The sequence below is a fragment of the Mesocricetus auratus genome, unplaced genomic scaffold, assembly GCF_017639785.1.
Source record: "Mesocricetus auratus isolate SY011 unplaced genomic scaffold, BCM_Maur_2.0 Super-Scaffold_100004, whole genome shotgun sequence".
NCBI lineage: Eukaryota > Metazoa > Chordata > Mammalia > Rodentia > Cricetidae > Mesocricetus > Mesocricetus auratus.
Window position 1 is genome coordinate 86,315,427 of NW_024429189.1, and position 24,828 is coordinate 86,340,254.

General features: G+C 43.0%; 1 protein-coding gene across 1 annotated transcript in view; it reads left to right on the forward strand.

The window, feature by feature from the left end:
- Positions 1 to 24,828, forward strand: part of Rtf1 (RTF1 homolog, Paf1/RNA polymerase II complex component) — a 54,179-nt gene that overhangs the window by 27,307 nt on the left and 2,044 nt on the right. Inside the window, exons 4-17 of the mRNA XM_005064716.4 lie at positions 1,055 to 1,259; positions 5,581 to 5,695; positions 6,679 to 6,790; positions 14,624 to 14,759; positions 15,454 to 15,631; positions 16,683 to 16,765; positions 18,536 to 18,623; positions 18,712 to 18,819; positions 19,513 to 19,590; positions 20,139 to 20,260; positions 20,395 to 20,452; positions 21,499 to 21,576; positions 22,347 to 22,442; positions 24,526 to 24,637. Coding sequence (XP_005064773.1) covers positions 1,055 to 1,259; positions 5,581 to 5,695; positions 6,679 to 6,790; positions 14,624 to 14,759; positions 15,454 to 15,631; positions 16,683 to 16,765; positions 18,536 to 18,623; positions 18,712 to 18,819; positions 19,513 to 19,590; positions 20,139 to 20,260; positions 20,395 to 20,452; positions 21,499 to 21,576; positions 22,347 to 22,442; positions 24,526 to 24,637 — 1,569 coding nt within the window. The remainder of the gene's footprint in view (positions 1 to 1,054; positions 1,260 to 5,580; positions 5,696 to 6,678; positions 6,791 to 14,623; positions 14,760 to 15,453; positions 15,632 to 16,682; positions 16,766 to 18,535; positions 18,624 to 18,711; positions 18,820 to 19,512; positions 19,591 to 20,138; positions 20,261 to 20,394; positions 20,453 to 21,498; positions 21,577 to 22,346; positions 22,443 to 24,525; positions 24,638 to 24,828) is intronic.

Genomic DNA, 24,828 nt, shown 5'->3' on the forward strand with positions numbered 1-24,828 from the left:
CAGGCTCCAAATCTACACAGAGAAACGATGTCTCAAAACAAAACAAAGCAAAGCAAAACAAAAAGCAAGAAAAGAAATAGACAGGCTAATTCTCATTATAAGATACTGGAGAGAGGTGTAAAGTGTTTTTTTGTTTGTTTTTTGTTTTTTTTGTTTTTTTTTGTTTTTTTTGTGGTTTTTCAAGACAGGGTTTCTCTGTAGCTTTGGAGGCTGTCCTGGAACTCACTTTGTAGACTAGGCTGGCTTCGAACTCACAGAGATCCGCCTGCCTCTGCCTCCCGAGTGCTGGGATTAAAGGCGTGCGCCACCAACGCCCTGCGAGGTGTAAAGTTTTATAGGCAGTGTTAACAAGTAAATATTAAGAGTATGAAAGTCAACCTAGTCCTTTTGTTTGTTTGTTTTACTTAGTTTTTTGAGACAGGATTTCCCTGTGTAGCCCTGACTGTCCTGGAACTCGTTCTGTAGACCAGGCTGGCCTCTGCCTCCTGGGTGCTGGGTTAGAGTTGTGCATCACCATGCAGTGCTATTCTTACAGGTTGTTGTTTGTTTGTTTGTTTGTTTTTTGGTTTTTCGAGACAGGGTTTCTCTGTATTGTTTTGGAGCCTGTCCTCGAACTCACTCGGTAACCAGGCTGGTCTCGAACTCGTAGAGATCTGCCTGCCTCTGCCTCCCGAGTGCTGGATTAAAGGCGTGTGCCACCACCGCCCGGCTTACAGGTTGTGTTTATAGGTCTGTAATTTTTTCAAAGTAATAAAGTTGAGTTGAAAGATGAGTATGGTGGGTGTCATGGGCCTATAAACCTAAAACTCAGGGGCAGAAGCAGGAAGAGCTTGAAGATGTCTTGTGCTGCATAGCAAAACCCTGCCTGCCTCAAAAAGAAAGGATGTGGTATTTTATTTTTCCAGCCTGAATTTCCTAAATCTGTTTGCATTTACCAAAGGCAGGTCAAGGAGACACCCCAAATGAATAGAAGTGGCTGCGTGCCACTTCATCCAGGAGAGCCAAGAGGGGTCACCACAATGTAGTGTGGACTTAGGTCGGTCCTTTGTTGCAGGTGAAGTGTCAGATTCTGACAGCAACAGCTCCTCGTCCAGTTCAGATTCAGACTCCTCGTCAGAAGATGAAGAGTTCCATGATGGCTATGGAGAGGATCTTATGGGAGATGAGGAAGACAGGGCCCGACTAGAGCAGATGACGGAGAAGGAGAGGGAGCAGGAGCTCTTCAACCGCATAGAAAAGAGGGAGGTGTTGAAGAGAAGGTAAGGCTGTCTCCATCCTGTGTGCTCAGTTAGTTCACAATTTAAGGTTATTTACAGCTTCACAGTGGTGTGAGGCTATAACCATATAAATATTCTATTTTTCTCATTCATTACAATCTTTGGTAAGTTACATGAGATACCAAACACTTCATCTTTGTGAAAGATAGTTTTGCCAAACTACAATAACTAAGATTTTGAGGACTGACAAGACAGCTCAGTGGGTAAAAGCAGTTGCTGCCAAGTTTGATGACCTGAGTTCAATCCCCAGATGCCATGTGATGGAAGAAAACTGGCCCCCAAAAGTTGTTCTCTGACTGCCACTTTTTGTCAAGGCATGTGTACGTTCTCCCCACCACAAAATAAATAAATAAATAAATAAATAAATAAATAAATAAATAAATAAATAAATAAATAAAACTAAAAGATTCTGAGCATGCTTGAGTCAGGGAGGCTATTTGGATTGGGTGTAATAATGCATTTTCAGCTGTGAGTGTTTCAAATCCTGGGAGGTTGAGATGCGGTCCTTACTAAACTGAAGGGAATCTGTTCATAGGAGTGGACAATTGGAAATAGGATTGTTAATACAGTGTAAACCAAAGAGTCTACTCAAGGTCAGCATTACTAGTAGGTGTTACCCAGTAGGTTTTTCATTAGTTTGTGGTTCTGGTGGTAGAATCTAGGGCCTCAGGCATACTAAGCAAGATTTCTACTACTGAATTGTGTCCCTCTTTTGATTTTTATTTTGAGACAAGTTTTTATTGGATATAATGGCACATGATGTTAATCCCAGCACTTAGGAGGCCAGCCTCGTCTACATGGTGACTTCCAGAACAGCCAGAGCTACATAGTGAGACCATGTCTCAAAAAAACAAAGCGTACAAAGTAAAGAAAATGTAATTAATTTTTTACTTACTTACTTAGTTATGGTTTTTTGAGGCAGGGTTTCTCTTTGTAGCCCTGACTGCCCTGGAACTCACTTTATAGACCAGACTGGTCTCTGCCTACTGAGTGCTGGAATTAAAAGCAGGTGCCACTACCACTCACTGTAATTTTTTTTTTCTCGAGACAGGGTTTCTCTGTGGCTTTGGAGGCTGTCCTGGAACTCACTTGGTAGTCTAGGCTGGTCTCGAACTCACAGAGATCCGCCTGCCTCTGCCTCCCGAGTGCTGGGATTAAAGGTGTGCGCCACCAACGCCCGGCTTTAGTTTTTTTTTTTAATGAAAAATAAAGTAAGTTTAAGTTAAAAAAAGAATATATATACATATATATATAGTAAGTTTATTTAATTTCTACCAGACAAAAACTATTGAGAAAGTCAAAATCTTGTCTTGATTTTTATATTGTATATATATGTATATGTTTGTTGTATAACATGTCTATGTGTGCACATGAAAGTCAGAAGAGGATGTCAGGTGTCTTGTATTCTGCTTGTTCATTTAAGTCAGGATTTATCCTGGAACCTGGGACTTTGGTTTTCTTGGCGAAGCTGGAAGCAAGCAAGCTCCACTGATCATCCTGTCTCCATCCCCTTAGAGCTGGAATTAGAGAAATGTGTAGGCTGCCTGGTTTGTTATGTGGATGCTGGGATCAGAACTCTGTATCTCATGGTTGTGTAGCAGCTCTTTTAATCACTGAGTCATCTCTCCAGCTCCTGAATTTAGATGTCAGTTTATTAATTAGCAAAAGTAATGTGAGCCAATTGTGGTAGCAAGGGCCTGTAATCCCAGCACTTAGGAGGCCAAGGCAGGAGTATTGCTCCAAAATGAAACTGTCGTAAATAAAACAAAAAGCTGAAGTGTTGGGCTGGTGATTGGCTCAGTGTAAATTGCTTGGCTGGCTTCCCCAAGACTCAGGCTCAGTTACCAGCACTGGTGTGTGAGCTGAAGTGTTTCATCAGAAGCTGCTTCAGACTCTGGGCAAGAGTTCTCTCTCCCTCCCAAAAAGATCAAAGTAAATTTGGCTTTTGTCTCACGTAACAGAGTTTGGGAACTAGCTTCCTTTCCTGTCTACATAGTATCTTGAAAGGAAAATTGAAGCACCTTGGCAATTAGTGCATTTCTTCAGGGAGCCTGCTTATCCCTTCTGGAGACCATATTTAAGTGTGTTGAGTTATCCTAGACAAGAATGTTGGACTTTCAGTCAGCGTAAGTGTTAGGCATTCGTTTTCAGTGTGAATGTCTTTTTGAGGTAACCTATATTACAAAAAAACAGGATTTGAAAGGAGTTGTGGGTGAGGAAAAAGTTTGATTTTCTCAACTGTGGAGATCATGAGAGTTTGACAAAAAAAATCCAATATCATAAATGTTGAGAGTAATTTGCCACAAACTTCACATGAGTTTTATTTTTATTGATTTACTTTTGAAACAGGGTCTCACTGTGTATCTCTGGATAGCCTAGAACCTAGTATCTAGAACTCAGAGATCACCTGCCTCTGCCTCTTGAGTGCTGGGATTAAAAGCTTGTGTCACCATACACAATGGGTTTTATCTTTTTAGGGGAGGAGAGGAGCTGGGGATCAAACCCAGACAGTTTTTCTCATGCAAGGGAAGTATGCTATCACTGAGCCCCTTGTTTAAGTTTTTCCCCTAAGAAGCAGTTGACATTCAGGGACATTTTTTAGCAACTAGAAGAATGTTGGAAGGTGATGACAAAACTACTCAGAATCAGAAACACACCGTGCTCTATAGCTTATGTGTTTAGCTCTGGAGCAACACAGCATAGCCACTGAGAAAATCTCTTCTTTTGTTGTTGGTGGTGTTGTTTTCTCAAGCTTTAATTTTGTTGTTTTCCTAAGGTTTAATCTTGGTTTTTTTGGTTTTGGTTTTTTGTTGTTTGTTTGTTTTTGGTGTTTCCAGACAGGGTTTCTCTGTGTAGCAGTAGACTGTGTCCTGGAACTCACTCTGTAGATCAGGTGACTTCAAACTCACAGAGATTCAACTGCCTCTGCCTCCTGAGTGCTAGGATTAAAGGTATGCACTACCACCACCCACTGGCCTTTTTTTTTTTTTAAATCATTTTTAAAATTTAATTTTGTATGTGGATGTTTTGCTTACATGTAAGTCTGTATACATACAGTGTGTGTGCCTGGGGCCTGCAAAGGCTAGAAGAGGGCATCAGATCACTTGGAACCAGAGTTATAAATCTCTATCAGCTACCATATGTACTCTGATAATCCAACTCAGGTCCTCTGGAAGCTCAGCCTGTGCTACTAAACTTTGAGGAGCCCTCTTTCCAAACTTTAGAGACAGAATCTTGCTGTGTTGTCCTGGTACCCTGAGCTCAAATAGTCCATCCACCTCAGCACCCAACCTCTTAGTGGGACAGAGGTATATGCATTTGCTCAGCTTCACTTAGCATGCTTTAAATTAATCCATGTAGCACATATTGGCATTTCATTCCTTGTTAGAACTGATTAGCATTCCATTATAAGTGTATACTATAGTTTGTGAATTTATTCAATTACCATTAAAGTTGTTCCTGCTTTTTTTCTACTATGAAAAATGCTGTTATACAAGTTGATATTCAAATATTTAGGTGCCTATTTTCAGTTAATTTGGGTGTGTTCTGCTGCATGTTTGATACACAATTTTTTCTTTATTGACAGAGTCTCAGGTATCCCAAGCAGGTCTCAAACTTATTATATACCTGAGGATGACCTTGAACTCTGATCTCAATATTTTCTCTCAAGTCTATTCCAACTTTATGCTTTTGAATACTTTGGGTTTTTTTTTGTTTGTTTGTTTGTTTAAGTTTAGTTTGTATGTGTGGCTGTTCTGCCTGTCTGTCTGTGTACCTCAGGCATACTTGGTGCCCAAGCCAGAAGAGGGCATCAGACTCCCTGAAGCTACAGACAAATGTGAGCTGCCGTGTGGCTGGGTATTGGTAGTGGAGCCTGGGTCCACTGGATGAGCAGACTGTGCTCTAAATTATTGAGCCTTCTCTCTAGCCACACTGTCAACAATTTTAATGTGCTTACGATACATTGGAGTTTCTTTCAGGAAGCCAAGAAATATTTTTGTGTGTCTTAAGACGCATGTTGTAAAATGTTTTACTCCTTTCCTTACTTCCTGTCTCCTAGCCAAATAGGAGCCGGCCTTTACTTTTGTTTGTTTGTTTGTTTGTTTGTTTTGTTTTTCGAGACAGGGTTTCTCTGTGGCTTTGGAGGCTGTCCTAGAACTAGCTATTGTAGACCAGGCTGGCCTGGAACTCACAGAGATCCTCCTACCTCCGCCTCCTGAGTGCTGGGATTAAAGGCTTGCGCCGCCACCACCCGGCTTCTTATATTTTATTGTTTTTTAAAGACTAAATATCTTTTCACCAGGTTTGAAATTAAGAAAAAACTAAAAACAGCCAAAAAGAAAGAAAAGAAAGAAAAAAAGAAAAAGCAGGAAGAAGAACAAGAAAAGAAAAAGCTGACTCAGATTCAAGAATCTCAGGTAAGAGGCCATCCGCAAGTGTACCTGAGGGTGTGGTGAGCGTTGTGAGAGACAGCACTGTTAGCCTAGGTTAGTCAATGCAGAGAATTTCAGCATCCTCACCCTGGGTCTCATTAGTCTCTGAACTCTCTCACCATCTACTACACTGATGAACTCCTTAGGACTTGTTCACTCAAGTCTGGCTAAATAGGAGCCCACTAGAGTGAGCATCCCTAAAGGGTAAGTTGATAAACTTCCTTTCCTAGATAACCAGCTTGATTCTGTTTACTGAGACATGTGTCACCTCTGCATTTGAAGTAACATATAAAGAGGATCATAATATAGAGTGCCTTCCAGGAAGAATTCACTCTGATAATTCATTAATTTTTTATTTTATTTTGTGTGTGATAGATAGGGTCTCGCTATGTAGCCTTGGCTATCCTGGAACTTGATACATAGACCAAGCTGAACTCCTGAGTGCTGGGATTTATAGGAGTGCACCACTCCACCCAGCCTGGTGATATTTTTTTTTTCATTTATTTGTTTGTTTGTTTATTTTTAGGTTTTTAAAGACAGGGTTTCCCTGTGTAGCTTTGGAGCCTGTCCTGGAATGCTCTGTAGACCAGGATGGCCCAGCCTGATAATTCTTAAGTTTTCTATTAGGCAGGTAAAAAGGGGATTAGTTTTACTTCTGCACCCTCTTTGTCCACAGGATTCCTTCTCTTAGCCAATTTTCTGTATTGTTTTGTGTTTTTAAGACTGGGTCTTAATATTTAGCTCTGGCTGTCCAGGAACTCACTCTGTAGACCAGACTGGTCTTGAACTCGGAGATCTACCGAGATCTCTCTGCCTCCTGAGTCTTGGAACTAAAGTCATGGACCACAATGCTCAGATAGGTTTTTAAGTTTGTACAGTCAGTAACTCGCAGGGTTGAAAGTGTTGGCTGTTGTCATAGAGAATCTTAGCAACACAATAAAAAGGGCAACCCCTGCATTCCTCCACAGGTAACTTCCCACAATAAAGAGCGGCGTTCCAAGCGGGATGAGAAACTGGATAAGAAATCTCAAGCCATGGAGGAGCTAAAAGCAGAAAGAGAGAAACGGAAAAACAGAACAGGTAAGTGGAGAAATCAATGTTGACGTGTTTTCCCTTTTAGCTCTATAGTTTATGGAAGCTTCCAGATATAATGGCAATAATATGATGATCATCTTCCCATTATTCAGTCTCTACTTATTTCATAGTCTTTTTTTTTTGTTGTTTTGTTTTGTTTTGTTTTTTGAGACAGGGTTTCTCTGTATTGTTTTGGAGGCTGTCCTGGAACTCGCTCTGTAGACCAGGCTGGTTTCGAACTCACAGAGATCCGCCTGCCTCTGCCTCCCAAGTGCTGGGATAAAAGGCGTGTGCCACCAATGCCCGGCTTCATAGTCTTTCTTGTTAATCTATATTCCCTTTTTCCATTCAGTAATATCGAAGTGAATACCAACATCACCATGTTTTAACAATAATAATTCAACATCTCTAGAGACAAAAGCCCCAGTGTTATTTCTTTTTGTAGGTGCTGGAGATAGAAGCCAGGGCCTCATGCATGTTAGTCAGGCCCTCTCCATCATGCTATATTCCCAGCTCCAGGACTCATTTGGGGGTTTGTTTTGTCTTCTTCTTCTTCTTCTTCTTCTTCTTCTTCTTCTTCTTCTTCTTCTTCTTCTTCTTCTTCTTCTTCTTCTTCTTCTCCTCCTCCTCCTCCTCCTCCTCCTCCTCCTCCTCCTCCTCCTCCTCCTCCTCCTCCTCCTCCTCCTCCTCCTCCTCCTCCTCCTCTTCCTCCTCCTCCTCCTCTTCTTCCTCCTCTTCCTCCTCCTCCTCCTCTTCCTCTTCTTCCTCTTCCTCCTTCTCTTCTTCCTCTTCCTCCTCTTTCTCTTCTTCTCTTCTTTTTTTTTTTTTTTTTTCTGTTTCTTGGGTGTATTTTTTGGAGCCTGTCCTGGAATTCACTCGAACTCACAGAGATCCACCTGCCTCTGCCTCCCGAGTGCTAGGATTAAAGGCGTGTGCCACCAACACCCCTCTTATTTTGTTTTCTTTATCTGAAAGCAGTGTCTCATAGCCCATGCTGGCCTTGGACTCACGGAGTAGTAGCTAAGGATAACCTTAACTTCTGATCCTACCTCTACCTTCTGAGTGCTGGGATTACAGGATTGTACCATTTGGCTCGGTCTCATAAATCTCATTTTGAACTTCTTTTTATTTATTTATGTATTTTATGTACATGGATGCTCTGTCTTCACGCACACCAGAAGAGGATATTAGATCTCATTATAGTTAGTTGTGAGCCACCATGTGGTTGCTGGGAATTGAACTCTAGACCTCTAAAAGATCAGCTAATGCTCTTAACAGCTGAACCATCTCTCCAGCCCCATGTTTTTTATTTTTGAGATAAGGTTTCCCTTTGTAGTCCTGGCTGGCCTGGTACTTGCTGTTTAGACTAGGCTGGCCTCTGCCTGCCTGTGCCTCTCATGTACTATAATTGAAGGTATTTGCCACCATGCCCTGTTAAACTTTTTTCTTTTAATTTAAATGTAATTTTTAAAGTCACTTCAAGATTATATTTCTGACTGTCTTGCCTGTGTGTATGTTTGTACCACATGTGTGCAGTACCACACTGTGGGAAACCTTAACAATGCATCAGCTCCCCTAAAACTGGAGATACAAACAGTTGCAAGCTACCCTGTGGGTACTGGGAACTGAACCAAGATCCCCTGTGAGAGTAGCAAATATTTTTAACTGCTGAGCCATCTCTCTGGCCTCTACACATAAAGGCTATACCATAAACATATGCATGCACACGCACACATCCATGTGGAGTAGCAGCACTGGAGGAGGCCTCCGTGGTTAAAAGTGTATCCTGTATAATCATGAATTGCTGTAGTTTGGATCTCAGCACCCTATAACAAGCAGGGCATTTTGCAAATGCCTAAAACTACAGTTCTGAGGAACCTAATGCTTTCTTGACCTCTGTACACAAGCAGGAGCATGAACCCCACCCACATACATGTATATAGACATACACATAAATAAACATTTTGGGGGGGTGTTTTGATTGTTTTGTTTTTTTGAGACAGGGTTTCTCTGTGTAAGACAGCCCTGGCTGTCCTAGAACTCACTTTGTAGACCAGGCTGGCTTTGAACTCATAGAGATCAGTCTGCCTCTGATTCCCAAGTGCTAGAATTAAAGGCATACATCACCACTGCCTGGATGTTTTAGTATTTTGAGATAGGGTTTCTTTGTGTAGCCCTGTCTGTCCTGGAACTCACCCTGTACATCAGGCTGGCCTCAAACTCAGAGATCCACTTACCTCTGCCTCTGGAGTGCTAGGATTAAAGGTCTAGAACTAGGTCTGTAGACCAGGCTGTCCTCTAACTCACAGAGATCCTCCTTCCTCTGCCTTCTGAGTGCTGGGATTAAAGGCGTGCACACCACCACGCAGCTAGGAATTTATTTTTAATATCTCTTTGAATTTATCCATGTTTTGTTTTAATCTGGTACAGCTGTTATTCTTCATATTCAATTAGTCAACCAGTTATGGACCCTTGACAGGATCCCAATACTGCTTTCTTCAAACCCTTCTCTCCCTTCCCTTTCCCTTTGTTAGTAAAATTCCTTCCCAGGAAGAGGCACAAGCAACATTTACTCCTCCCAAGGTTTCCAGGAGGCATGATCCCACCAGAGTTTACTCTGGAGAATCAGTGAGTTTATTGGGCATCCTTACAAATATGTTTGTGTTAGTCAGGGTTCTCTAAGAGTAACAACTTACAGAATGATTCTCTCCCTCTCTATGTGTGTGTATATATGTATGTATTTGTGCACGTGCGCACATGTACACACACACACACACACACACACACACACACACACACACAGGGGATTCATTAGAATGACTTGCAGACTATGGTTCAGTTAATCCAATGATGGCTGCCTGTGTATGAAAGGTTCAAGAATCCAGTAATTGTTCAATTTATCAGGCTAAATGTCTCAGCGGGTCTTCAGTATACACGGGAATCCTAAAGAAGTAGGCTCTAATGCCAGTGTTGGAGTGGACTTGCTAACAAGGGTGGGGGGAAGCAAGCAAAAAGAGAGGGCTTCCCTCTTTCTGACCTTTGTATAAGCTCCAGCAGAAGGTATGGCCCAGATTGGAGGCGGGTCTTCCCACCTCAAAGATCCAGTTAGAAAAGGATCTTCTCACTTCATATGATCCAGTTAAGAAAAAAAATCTCTCACAGGTGTGCCCAGACATTTTTCTGTTTTAATTTCAGATGTAGTCAAGTTGACAGAATAGCCAATACAATGGGAGAGGTAATATTACGGTGCCATGAGTGTTCCTCTCTCCAAAAGCTACATCCAGCAGAGATGAGGGCTTCCCTTAATAGATGGAGCAGCCCCACTCTTCTAGCCCCCACCCCTCACTCTCATACAATTCCTGAAGTCTCATACAATTAAGGCAGAGTTACAGCAGGTAGTAGGAATCTGCTGTATATTCTGGTGAGGGTCTTATGACACTCTCACCACCCCTCCCTGAGGGGATGTAAATAAGTCAAACCCAGCTAGGATAATCTCTTCACAAGGGAGTGAAGCTACACTCCAGAGATGGCTTTTGCTTGACTCAAAGGATAATCATGCACAATACCCTTTTCTTTGTCTTTTCCTGCCCAAGTCAGGGTTGGACTTTGTACATCTTAAGGCAAGTGTTTTATCATTGACCACAGCCTTTAGTCTTTTAGGAATGGTAGGATGCTGGGAATGGACCTAGGGTTTTGGACATGCCAATCGTGGATTCTGATATTAAGTAAGCCACATCCTTAGAGTGCCTCCAGCCCCTCCAGTCCGTATACTCTTGTTTTTTAGATTTGGAATTAGCTATTTCTCATAATAGCCCTTTCTTCTGAGAAAGGTAAAGAGACTACAGTCTGGGCAGAAGAATATTCATTCTACTGATTATTCCTTCCATTTCTGTGCCTTTTCAGTTTGTTTTTTGGATAACATCAAAAATCTAGGGCTAGGGAGAAGGCTTAGCAGTTAAGAGCACTGACAGCTCTTTCAGAGGCCCTGGGTTCAATTCACAACACCCATATGACTGCATGCAACCATTGTAATACCGCTTCTGGTGCCATCTTCTGGCCAGGCATGCACATGGTACATAGATGTACATGAAGACAAAACAGCCATACATATGAAATAAAATAATAATTTTGTTAAAATCAAAGAAATGGAAAAAGAAAAATCAAAGTAGTAAGGAGCTGAGCAGGGTAGTGCTCTCGGCAGACAGAGACAGGCAGATCTCTGTGAGTTTGAGGCCAGCCTGATGTATAGAGTGAGTTCTAGAACAGCCAGAGCTACACAGGTTCTTTTATCTGTGCTTCTGAACTATGGGCCTTGTCCTGCTTTCCTTTGAATTCAGTTAATTTGCTACAGTGTTGCAATGGTTTTAGGCATGCTTAGGTTTGTTGGTTTGTTTGAGACAGGGTCTGTAATACTATGCAGTCATAGTTGACCTTAAATTTGTAATTCTTGTGTTTCCACCTCCCGAGTGCTAGAATTACAGGTATATACCATCAGGCTAGCTAGGTTGTCAGTTTATTATAAAGGCTATTACAAAGGATACAGCTGAAGTGATTCATAGGTGGAACATTGCAAGGAAACTCCCCTATCTCTTTGGACAGGCTACCCTCCAGGAACTTCCCCTGGTTCGGCTACCCAGCTTTCCAGAGCCTATGCTATGGAAGGTTTTTGTTTTTAAGGCTTCATTACATAGGAAAGTTGAGCAAATCATTGGCCATTGGTAATCTGCTTAGTTCTTCAGCCCCTCTCCCCTCCCTAGAGAATCTGAGTCTCAGCTCTCTAATACTACCTTGGTCTTTCCAGGGACCAGACCCTGTTCTGAAGCTACCTATGGGCTTGCAGCCACCAGTCAACTCATTAGCATACTAAAAGACTATCACTTTGAAGATGCCATGGATTTTAGGAGTTGTGTGCCAGGAAAGGGAATGAAGATGTATTTCGTAATATCACACAAGGTATATTAAGGGAAATTCAGCTTCCACATCCTTCTCCTTGATGCCTTGCCCCCTCCCATAGTGAGCATCACTTAAATATTTCATATATATACAAGGGAATGGGGTATCACTCAGTTGGTAGGAACTTTGCTAGCAGTGCACAAAGCCCTGGGTTTATCTCCAGCAAATACTAACCAGGCATGATGATACACTTCTAATCCTAGCATTTGGCTGCAGTAGTTGATACAATAGAATCTGAGGTTGTCATTGGCCACCTAGCAAGTTCAAAGCCAGTTTAAGATGTATCAGACCCCTGTTTCTCTGTTTAGTTCCTGTCTTCTTTTTTTGTAATCATTAAGGCTGACAGACATGCTGTCTTCCATCACTCACCAGTGGGTAGCATACTATACATACATACATACATACATACCTTCTTTCCTTCCTTTCTTCCTTGTTGGTTTTGTATTCTGGAGGTTTTTCCTGGTTTGGGGTTTAGGATGGATTTTTTTATTGTTTGGGTTTTTTTTTAAAGGTTTATTTATTTTATGTATATGGCGTTCTATTTACATACAGAGACTACATGTAGGAAGAAGGCATCAGATCCCATTATAGATGGCTGTCAGCCACCATGTAATTACTGGGAATTGAACTCAGGACCTCTGGAAGAGCAGCTAGTGCTCTTAACCACTGAGCCATCTCTCTAGCCCCTTGTTTGGGTTTTTTAAGTACTAGAGAAAGAACCCTCTTGCATGTATATATATATGAGAACTTTTTTATTTATTTTGTGTTTGTATATATGGAGGCACATATATATGTGGAATTCAGAAGACATCTTTTGAGAGTTGATTCTCTCCTTTCGACATATGAATTCTAGGGATCAAACGCAGCTTGGCAGACTTGATGGCAAGTACCTTTTGAGCCACTTCCCCAGCCTTTTTTGTTTCGAGACAGGATCTTACTAAATTACCCACACTGGCCTTGAACTCAACTTCCTCCTGACTCAGCCTCCCAAGTAGCTGGGGGTATAAACAATTACCGACCACTACACCAGGCTCTACTTCCTTTCTTTGATATAGCTGCTAGAAGACTACCATTTCGTGAATTAAATTTCATTGCCGGGCAGGGGAATTCACAGCATTGACAAGACAGTCTCCATCACCAAGAGTAAAACCTTCATTAGAATAAAGCAACACTCATTTGTGTGTGCATGCTGTTCATACTACCTTCATGCTGAGCAGCTACGTAGTTAAAACAGTACACTGAGCCAGAAGCCTAGTGTTTGCACTGGCCCTTTAAAACTCACCTGTCACTCAGAAAGTCGTAGTGTCTCTCTTCCTTTTTAAATTATGTCTGTGTGCATGTTCCTTCATGTGCCAGAGGATGCCAGAGGGTGTACCAGATCCTCTGGAGCTAGAATTAGAGGTAGTTTTGAGCCCCTCATGTGGGTGCTGGAACCTAATCAGATCCTCTGGGAGAGCAGTAGTAATTCTTAATCATGAACTATCTCTCTAGCACATCTCTCCTTTTTGACTCATTTTTCACAGCTTTACCGAAATGGAGGTAGCACGAGTGATTGAGTGGTACTCCCATTTGTGAACATTGAGTTTGCTTTCATTCTTCTGCCATTACATAGAACTACAGATTCAAAACAAAGTTTTCCTTAAAGTCTAGGAAGAAAATAATGGCCCAATATAGTGATTTAAAAAAAGTTTTTGTTTGTTTGTTTGTTTTCAAGACAGGGTTTCTCTGTGGCTTTGGAGGCTGTCCTGGAACTCTTTTGTAGACCAGGCTGGCTTTGAACTCACAGGATCTGCCTGCCTCTGCCTCCCGAGTACTGGGATTAAAGGCGTGCGCCACCACCTGACCAGGAGAGTTTTGAGTTCACAGATAGCCTAGACTACATAGTAATATTATATCAAAAGTCAAACAATGCTGGTAGAATGGTCAGTGATGAAGAGTGCTTGTTCTTTTATTAGACATGAGTTCTGTTCCCAGCACATAGCTCAGGAGAGTCTCAAGTACCTGTGACTCCAGTTCCAGGGGATCTGACACTTTGTCCTCCTTGGGCACCTTTCACATAAGGGGCGGGAGAGAGGAAATGAGAATTAGGAGTTTTCTTCATTCTTTCCTGTCTAACTTCAAGTATCTTGAGTACAGTAAGACAACAAGGGAGCCAGCAAAATAGCTCAGCAGGTTAAAGGCATTTTCCCCTTGCCCCGAGGCTATGAGTTCAATTTCTAGAACCCACATGATGGAAGGAGAGGCCTGACTCCTGCATGTTGTCCTCTGACCTCCACATACATACATACATACATACATACATACATACATACATACATACATACAGTCATCAAAAGCCTTTTTTTTTAAAGGTTTGTTTATTTGTTTTATATACAGTGTTCTTTCTGCATGTGTCCCTGAAGGTCAGAAGAGGGCATGTGGTTGCTGGGAATTGAACTCAGGGCCTCTGGAAGAGCAGCTAGTGCTCTTAACCTCTAAGCCATCTCTCCAGCCCGAAAGCCTTTTCTTAAAGAGAACAGGGCCTGAACATATTGCTCACTGGTAGAGCACTTGCCTAGCATGTAAGAGTTCCTGCGTTCAATCCCCAGTATGTGGGGAGAGTTAGGGAATGTCACTGTGATTGGTATCCTTTCTACCACCTTATGACAACCTTCTGACTTTTGGGGGGTTTTTTGGTCTGTCTGTGGGACCTGATCTTGGTGCTTGAGTGTTTAGCTGTGGTTTACCTCAGTATGGCTCAGGTGATCACAGAGCAGTCTAGGAAGGGTAGACTGTCTGCTCAGGTTTTTTTTTTTTTTCTGTGTTCCAGTTCTTTTCAAAGATGAAAGATAGTCGACTTCTTGTTTGTGGAGAGTACATAGGTAGATGTTTCCTCTTTTGTTCTAGCTGAGCTCCTCGCCAAAAAACAGCCATTGAAAACTAGTGAGGTCTACTCTGACGATGAGGAGGAGGAAGATGATGACAAGTCCAGTGAGAAATCAGACCGTTCATCCCGAACGTCATCATCTGACGAGGAAGAAGAGTGAGTTGTGTCTATTTTCATCTAACAGAATACGTGGGGTGAAAGAGTTTATTCTGTGTTAAAGGTTCCATTGTTAAGGGAAGCCAAGGAAAGAACTTAACACAGAACAACAGAAAAATGCTGCTTATGTCTTGCTCAGTCTGGCTCTTGTCCAGCCAGCTCTTTCATGTAACCCAGGACTACCTGCCCAGGAATGGCACTGCCCACAGTGGCCTGAACCCTTCCACAGCGTTCATCAGCAAGAAGATGCCCCATAGACATGCCCACAGACCATTCTGATTAAATCAGACAATCCCCCAATTTTGTGTTCCTCTTCCCAGATGCGTCAAGTTGATGGCTACAATTAGCTGTCAAAGGAGGGTTCTTGGAAGAGAAGCTTAGTATAGGTACAAGGATTGCTTCTTTGACTTGATTCAATATCCTGGATGCTGCATTCATTTCCCTGCCTCTGGCTGCATCCACTGGACATTTTCTCTGGGCCTGGCAGATAGGAAGTGACTGCACATCACCTCCAACTAGCCTGCAGCTTCTTTTCTGGGCTGGAGCTTCAGTCAGGGCAGTGCACACTACTTTACATTACTGTTCTTGTCTGGTCCTTTATTTCGCCTGCTAAGTTGATCACATGCTGTTTGGGTAGTTACTGAGAACTTCTGGTGGTTTTGCTGTGCATACTGACTTTCTTTGTTTCTCATAGGAAAGAAGAAATCCCTCCAAAATCACAGCCAGTCTCCTTACCTGAGGAACTGAATCGAGTTCGATTGTCAAGGCATAAGCTAGAACGTTGGTGTCACATGCCCTTCTTTGCTAAAACGGTCACAGGCTGTTTTGTGCGGATTGGCATTGGAAACCACAATAGCAAGCCAGTTTACCGGGTTGGTATTCTTCCCTTGGACAGTTCTGCATATTTTAAATATAATGATTGTCTACTGGGAGTGGGAGCTGCTGAACAAATCTGTTATTCTTCTGCCACCATTTGACTGTATTAGTCAGCTTCCCTTATAACTAGAAAAAGTAGCCCACGCCTGTAATTCCAGCACTTATGAGCCTAGTTTGAGGATTGCTGTGAGTTTGAAGCTAGCCTGGGCTACAGAGTGAGAACCTTCCTCAAGAACAGAAAAGTCCAAGTATGGTAGCACAGACCTGTAATCCTAGCACTTGAGAGACAGAGGCAGGAGAATTGCCATAAGCATCCAGTCTTCAGAGGAAATTCTAGGCCCACCAGTGCCATTAAGACCCTGAGGGGCCAAGTGGTGGTGGCACTCTCTTTTCATCCCACCGTTTGGGAGGCACAGGCAGGCAGATCTCTGTGAGTTCAAGGCCAGCCTGATCTACAAATTGAGTTCCAGGACAGCTGGGGTACACAGAGAAACCCTGTCTTGAAAAACAAAAGACTCTGAGGGAGGCTGGGCACGACTTTAATCCTAGCACTTAGAAGGCAGAGGCAGGCAGGGTGAGATGGTTCAGTTCATAAAGGCACTTGTCACCAAATCTGACAGCTGAGTTTGATCCTTGAAACCAACACAGTTGGAGAGAACTAACTCTCACAAAAGTTATCTTCTGGCCTCCATAATGTGGCACATACATGCCTGCATTTAAGCATACACATACAAAATAAATGAGTAGAGTAAATTTTGGTTTTGTTTTTAAGGATGTCAGTCACTTACCTAGCATGTTCACACGCAGCAACAATGAAAAGAGAAGAAGAACTGACCTTTGACATCTCTATAAAGGGCCCCTCCAGACTAACTGCTTTTCTCCTGGACCTTGCTGGCCCTGAGCATAAGGCTTAGCAGCCTTAGCCATCTGAATTCTAAGCATGAGACAGGCCACCATGGGTTCCTCTTCTGTGTTTAGGTAGCATCAAAAGAATGGTGTGGAGAGCTTTAGAAGAGGCTTTTTAGTGGTATCTGTTCTTTCTCTTAGGTGGCTGAGATCACAGGTGTTGTGGAAACTGCCAAAGTTTACCAGCTGGGTGGTACCAGAACAAACAAAGGGCTGCAGCTACGGTAAGAGGCACTTCCTGAGCCAGGCAGGAAGATATATACCCAGCAATCCTAGCACTCCAGTGGCAGTAGCAGGAGGATCACTGCAAGTTCGAGGCCAGCCTGGTGTGCATGGCAAACTCATCTTCCTCACCTCCTCCCCTTGCTGTATAACCCAAGCTGGACACAAACTCATAATGCTGCCTCTGCTTCCAAGGGTTGGGATAACCTGTATGCCACCACACATACAGAGGTTAGCTCCCTTTGCAGGCACACTGCTTCTTGGGCTGTCATTGCCTCCAGTACGATGTTGGTAACATTGAGCACTAAGTGTGGTCCTCACAATGCACAAAGGAAGCTTGGGTCTGCATTTCTTAGAGAACAGTTACTGTCTCTGGAAGGGAACAAGACTGCAATGTGTTGGGGTGTACAGCACGACAGTAACCAGGTCCGTGAAACCTTCCTGCCAGAGCCAGAGACATTTTATTTGAGGACAGTCAGGAAACTTGCTTCCTTCTGATCCTTAACTCTCTAACTAGCCTCACCTTTGACAAGTAAGGTCAACTTTCTAGACTTACTTTCCTCTTCAGTGAAATGTCCTTTACCTGATCTACTCTGTGCCTAGCATTCTTCTTGACATTAGGAAAAAGGACATGACAAATGCACAATCCAAGATCCCATATCAGAAAGTATAAAAGGAATTTGCCAGGATCATGTAGCAGATAGCAAGTAACAGATATGCCTGTTGACTTGCCCAATTCTTGTCACCACAGTCTTTCCACTGCCCTCCCTAATCCTCGTCTCACAACCTCTCTTGTTTGCTTTTTTTTTAAAGTTTGGGGTCTGGCAAGGATAAAGGTACTTGCCTCCAAGATGATGACCCGAGTTCAGTCCCTGGAACCCATGTGGTGGAAGGAGGGAACTCACTCTTACAAGTTGTCCTCTGTGACAGTTGCTTGCAGTTATTAGCACACATACACAAATTTAATAAATTTGTTTTGTTTTGTTTTGTTTTAATGAGAGCTTGTTGAGGGGCTGGAGAGTTGACTCAGCGGTTAAGAGCACTGACTGCTCTTCTATAGGATCCCCATTCAATTCCCAGAACCCACATGGCAGCTTACACTCTCTCTAACTCCTGTTCCAAAGGATCCAATGCCCCCATACAGACATTCATGCAGGCAAAACACCAGTGCACATAAAATAAAAATAAGTTATTAAAAAAAAAGATCTGGAGAGGATGGCTCAGCTGTTAAGAGTACTTACTGCTCTCTTAGAGGGTCTGGATTTAGTTTCTGTACCTCCATGGTAGCTCATGACCACCTCTAACTATTTCTGGCCTCCCGAGGCACACACATAGATACTTGTGGATTTAAAGAAGTCAAAAAGAGCTGGTTGGACTAGTATCCAGAGAAATCTCTAAGAGGACAGAACTGAGTCCCTAGGCAGTGGTCAGTAGAATCACTGTTCTTCAGGTCATCCCAGAACTGTGCAGGAGTGTAGGCTGAGACTGATGGGCTCTGCGGGGTTTTATGATAAACAGACTTCTGAAGCACTTGCCAGGCGTCCTTGGTTTCCACTGCTAGTTTTGTAAGCTCAGTCCTGGTTACCCATTGAAATGGTCCCTGGGAGGTTCGTTTTGTGTCTGGACTTAGTAAGGAGAGTTGGTGCTTTAGCGGTACAGTTTTTATGTCTCCTTGGTAATTCAGAAGGTAGCCAGAATTGAGACTTACAGACACAGATAACATACACAGTCAGCATACACATTCTTAGAGATGCTGTCTCTTTTTTATGTAGGCACGGCAATGACCAACGAGTGTTCCGCCTAGAGTTTGTGTCGAACCAAGAATTCACGGAAAGTGAATTCATGAAGTGGAAAGAAGCGGTAAGTGGCGAGACTGCTAGCAGTTGTTTGTAAACATGTAATTTCCTAAACCCCTTACTGACAGCTTTTTTATCACATTTTGCTCCAGATGTTTTCTGCTGGCATGCAGTTGCCCACTCTAGATGAAATCAATAAAAAGGAATTATCTATTAAAGACGCTCTCAATTATAAATTCAATGATCAGGACATTGAGGAGGTAAGAAACCTGAATCAGGGCTTGGGTTCTTTAAGAACCAGTTTGGAAGCCTGGTGGTGGTGGCACATGCCTTTAGTCCCAGCACTCGGGAGGTAGAGGCAGGCAGATCTCTGTGAGTTCGAGGCCAGCCTGATCTACAAGAGCTTGTTCCAGGACAGGCTCCAAAGCTACAGAGAAACACTGTCTCAAAAAACAAAACAAAAAAAAAGAACCAGTTTGGAGAAGATCCAGCTTGTCTTGACATTTTCTGTGATATGTGAAACTAAAGGATGCCTAATGTTGATATCTTGTTATTTATACTTTCTGAAGCCTTCCCTATACATTCTCATCTATAGTGAGACTACACAGACTCAAGTCTATTAGGATGTGTATTCCCCTAGGCCTTGTTCTTCTAGAATTTTCTTTCTCCAAAACATTTTGGTAAACTTCTTGGATCTCTATTCTCTTGGACAGTGGCTAGCCTTGCAGTTCCAGGCCTTTGTGCTACTGCTGCTGTTTATTGATGCATGCTCCTTCAGACTGTCCCAGAATCTCTGTGGACCCCAGAAGCAGCACACCCTCTGGGACGTGACACTACTATAGGATAAGCAGTCCCCCTTTAACTAGCAGCTTACCTCCTAACCAGGCTCACTGAGCCCATCTACACAAGTAGTTTAGGAATACCTCACTGCTGGTGTCTCCTCTCTGGTACAGATTGTAAAAGAGAAGGAGAGGTTCAGAAAAGCTCCACCAAACTATGCTATGAAGAAGACTCAGCTGCTAAAGGAAAAGGTAGGACTTATGCTCGAGCTCCTTTGCTTGTTAAGATGGAAAAATCACACTCTGCTGCCAAGTCAGTGATAGCAGGATGGGGAGAGCATGCTGGGTTCTGTGATAAGCAAAATGGTACTCTTGATACCCAGGCAGCTTTCCTTCTTGTAAGTTAAGTCGATCTTGTTTTTCCATTTTCCTTAGTTTCTTATGCCTTTGTTTTGTTTTACTATGAAACCCCACTATGGCAAGTGTTTTTCATTCCATCCATCAAAATAGGGTGGACCTAGTTATGGAAATTTAGCCATGTGGGCCTATATTCAAAGGTTAATTAATGTTGCATCATTACTATCTGGGCTCCTAGAGCCAGGTAACTGATGGGAAGATAGGTGTTCCTACTGTGTGTGGGGGGGGGATGACCCCTTGACTTTGTAAAGTACTTTTTTTCCCCACTATTTCTTCACATTTCCTATCATTGGTTAATCATGTGAGGTGCTTACCTGTGCTGTGTGAGATATTTAATAAAGAGCCAGTAGCAGCCAAGAGCTCACATGTATCTGTGTATGCAGGCCATGGCTGAGGACATGGGAGATCAGGACAAAGCCAAACAAATCCAAGACCAGCTAAACGAGCTGGAAGAGCGGGCGGAAGCCCTGGACCGCCAGCGGACTAAGAACATATCTGCTATCAGGTGTGACCCTCTTTTGATAAGGACTCTGTCCTTGGCTGGCCTGTAGCCTTGTACTTTCAGTGCTCCACAGACCCCACAGGTCCCAAGCTGCCCCACCTCTCACAGCCCACTGACGCACCCCTCTTACTTTATAGCTACATCAACCAGCGGAATCGGGAGTGGAACATTGTGGAGTCTGAGAAGGCTCTGGTGGTGAGTTTTAAACTTCACATGGATTACTAAAAAACTCCAGTAAAATGATAGGAGTTCCAGCATGATGGCACACATCTGTACTATCAACCAGCATTTGGGAGGTGGCAGCAGGAGGGTCAGTGTTCAAGGCCAGCCTCAACTGCAATACTGTAAAAGTCAGGTCTAGTGAAATGACTTAAGCATGTAAAAATGCTTGCTATGCAAGCTTGGTGCCCTGAATTCAAGCCCTAGAGCCCACATAGAGGTGGAAGGAGGGAACCAACTCTGCAAACGTATCCTTTGACCTCCACACATATCATGGCAGGCACGCACCTCCCCACAGATAACACAGATAGGTTAAACAAAAATTATTTTTTGTATATTATCCATATCTGGTTTTAAATTATTAAAATAACATGTACTTTTAGCATGAGTTCACTCTCTGCTTCATATCTGCTCTTAGCATTTTTAACATATGATACAAAATAACAGTTTTCTGACCTGTTCTGCCCTTATATTCATTTTTATCTTTGGGGTTGTTGATTGTGTATCTATTTTGTTGTGTGTGTGGGGTAGTGTCCTTGCTCCTGTATCTATTCTGTTGGGGGAAGATTTGTTTCTTGCTCCTGTATCTGTTTTGTTGGGGAAGGGGGTTGGTTCTTGCTCCTGTATCTCCTTTGTTGGGGGTGGAGGGTTTCTTGGTCCTGTATCTGATTTATGGGGGGGGGTGGGGGGGGTGGGGAGCGGGCTTGCTCCTATAAAAATAGCAGGAGGTTTGGTTCTTGGGCCTGTATCTATTGGGGGGTATTGTTATTCCTGTATCTATCTTGTTGGGGGCAGATTTGGTCCTTGTTCCTCTATCTATTCTGTTGGGGGTAGTTTTGTTCTTGTTCTGCAGTACTCAGCCTTGAACTCAGGCCTTATGTGTGCTAGACAATTGCTTTATCACTGAAAGGACAGACAGCTTTTTAATTTTTTCCTAGTTCCTTGCAAAGATGTTATTTATATGTAAGCTTAGGACAAAAGGAAGGAGGGGGAGGAGATCTAATGCATGTTTTCTGTTTTAGGCTGAAAGTCACAACATGAAAAACCAGCAGATGGATCCCTTTACTAGGCGGCAGTGCAAACCCACCATCGTGTCCAATGTGAGCTCCTGAAGAGAATGTTTTTAGTTGGGACCTAGATTCTAGGACATAGAATGAATTCCATTAGGAAATTAATAGAGAAGTTAAAAATAATGTTTTTCTAGCTGGGATTTGCTTGCCTTGAGCTTGGGTCTGGATTCTTCCTTTTTTATCTTGCTATCGGGCATTCAGGTAGTGAAAACCCAGGAGTTAACCCTCTGTATTAGGGTGTATTTTTCAGTGCGGCAGATGTTAGCATGGGACGAGTCTCTGATTCACAATGCTTGGGACTAGAAACATTCCAGAGCTCGGGCATCTTTAGACTTGGAAATATTTGCAGTATCTATAGAGATACCTTGGTGATGAGACCTAGGCCTATAGAAAAAACGCATTTGTTTCAAACGTGTGTATACATGACCTAAAGGTAACTTTTTTTTTTGTAACTTTTAATCATACCTTGTTTTGACAATACATGTAATCAGATGTGGAATTTTCCACATGTGGCACTGTGATGGCGTACAAAATTTTAGATATTATAACATTATGGGTTTTGGGATTTTCATACTAGAGGTTGCACGGCCCATATATGTTGCCTACCATGGAGGTCTGGTGGGCTGTTTTGAAGGTTTTAATTGTGATTTTCTGCCACTGACTTGAGGGAAACTCCACTGAGCTACTAATGGATGCCCAGTAGTACTTGTGATGTTAGTGGGAGTAAATGGGAAAGAATCTGGCATGGGACTCTGAATGTTAAGTAGTCTTTAAAATAATATATGTATTTTCTCTCCCAGTCCAGAGACCCAGCTGTTCAGGCTGCCATTTTGGCCCAGCTAAATGCGAAGTATGGTTCTGGAGTATTACCAGATGCTCCAAAGGAAATGAGCAAGGCGAGTATAGTACCACCGTGAGGCTGTGGAGCTAGGCTGCTGGCTGGGACCTCAGAGGCCACCTTGCCTTGTATAGGCCTCATGTTTGTATAGGGAGGAACATGGATTGTACCTGCGGACCAGTTATTTATGAGTGTAATCCTGACTTGTGATTGATTCTAAACTACTACTTAATGAGGCCTTGACTTTGCTCAGGCCACCAATATCTAGACTTCTGCAGCACAGTTTCTCATACAGAAAACAGTGTGTCCTATATATCTTATAGGGTAATTAAGAAACAGGTGACGCCGAGTGGTGGTGGTCCATGCCTTTAATCCCAGCACTCGGGAGTCAGAGGCAGTCGGATCTCTGAGCTTGAGGCCGGGCTGGTCTGACAGCCTCCAAAACAATACAGAGAAACCCTGTCTCGTAAAACCAAAAAAAAAAAAAAAAAAAAAAAAAAAGAAAGAAAGAAAGAAAGAAACCAGTGACAAGTAAGGATCAGTTGTAAAAAAATGGTAATCCCGGAGAGGTTCATTTTATTTAGTTGTTTGATTGTTTTTTCTTTTCCCTGACACAGTCTTACTGTGCCCTTCTCTGGGCTTGAACCTGCAGAGACCCTTGTGCCTCTGCGTCCTGTGAGTGCTGAGGTTATAGATGTCATGGTCCATGCCTATGATCCTAGTACTCCGGAGGTGGAGAAACAAGGATCCACACGAGTGTTAAGGCCAGCCTGAGTTTGTGAGACCCTGTTCAAAGACACAGGAAGTAAATAGGAGCTGGGGTGTGACTTGTTTGATAGAGTCTCCCTAGTGCAGCATACCCAGGACCACATGAAACTGAGGTTGCTTGTACCCATCATGCTTCCCTGGGGGGTTGAAGACTGATGCATTAAAATTGAAGCAAGTAGTTTTCAATTTCACATGTTTCCCTGACTGACCCATAAGTGCCTTGAGTCTTGGGTCAGAAGGGGCCTATTGTCTTAAACCCACCTTTTCCATCATACGCCACAGACTTATTGTAAGATACTACATACATAATATACTAATATATATGCACACATTTTTTAAAGAAGTGTAGATCAAGGTGGTGGGAGGCTAGTGAGATAGCTCAGTTGGTAAATTCTTCCCTCAAAAACATGAAGACTTGCCGGGAGTTGGTGGCGCATGCCTTTAATCCCAGCACTCGGGAGGCAGAGGCAGGTGGATCTCTGTGAGTTCGAGGCCAGCCTGGTCTACAGAGCGAGTTCCAGGACAGCCTCCGAAACAATGCAGAGAAACCCTGTCTCGAAAAACAAAACAAAACAAAAAAAAAGATTCCCCTGTAAAAAAACATGAAGACTTGAGTTTAATCCCCAGAACCTGTGTAAAAATGCCTAGCATAGTGGTTTACATCTAATTACAGTGCTGAGGAGGCAAAGGAGGACTCCTGTACTTGCTAGGTGCTAGCCTCACCTAATTGGTGAGCACCAAGTAGATCTGTCTGAAAGGAGAGTAAGTAGCATTTCTTTTTTCTTTTTTCTTTTTTTTTTTAGCTTTATTTATTATGTATACAGTGTTCTGCCTGCATGTATGCCTGCAGACCAGAAGAGGGCACCAGATCTCATTATAGATGGTTGTGAACCACCATGTGGTTGCTGGGAATTGAACTCAGGACCTCTGGAAGAGCAGCCAGTGCTCTTAAGCGATGAGCCATCTCTCCAGCCCTTAAGTAGCATTTCTGAGGATCACACACAAGGTCATTGTCCACATGTGTGTACATTAAAAAAGATGGGGGAGGCCAGGTGTTGGTGGCACATGCCTTTAATCCCAGCACTCAGGAGGCAGAGGCAGAGGCAGGCGGATCTCTGTGAGTTTGAGGCTGGGCTGGACCGACAGCCTCGAAAACAATACAGAGAAACCCTGTCTTGTAAAAACCAAAAAAAAAAAAAAAAAAAGAAGGCATCTGGTCCCCTGGAACTGAGGTTCTAAATGGTTGTGAACTTTTATGTGGGTGCTAAAAACTAAATCCGGGTCCTCCGAAAGTGTTCTTAACTGCTAAGCCAGCCCTCCAGCGTCTCTGTTTGCATTTATGTTTTATAGTTTATTTCCTTTTCTCATTGCAGGGTCAGGGAAAAGATAAAGATTTGAATTCTAAGTCAGCCAGTGACCTCTCAGAAGACTTGTTCAAGGTCCATGATTTTGATGTGAAGATTGACTTACAGGTTCCAAGCTCAGGTGTGTCTGTGTTGGGACTTGGAGGGGGCACTAAAGGACCAGATAGATTTGTGGGTCTCTCAGCTTGGGAGTCTTGACTGTGGGGAAGAAAAGGGGGTGCTTGCTTCTCGTGATCCATAGAGCCAAGGTCAGATAAGCCACAGGTCCTTCTTGAGAGAGCAGGCTTCGGTCAGCAAGGCTACCTGAAGAAG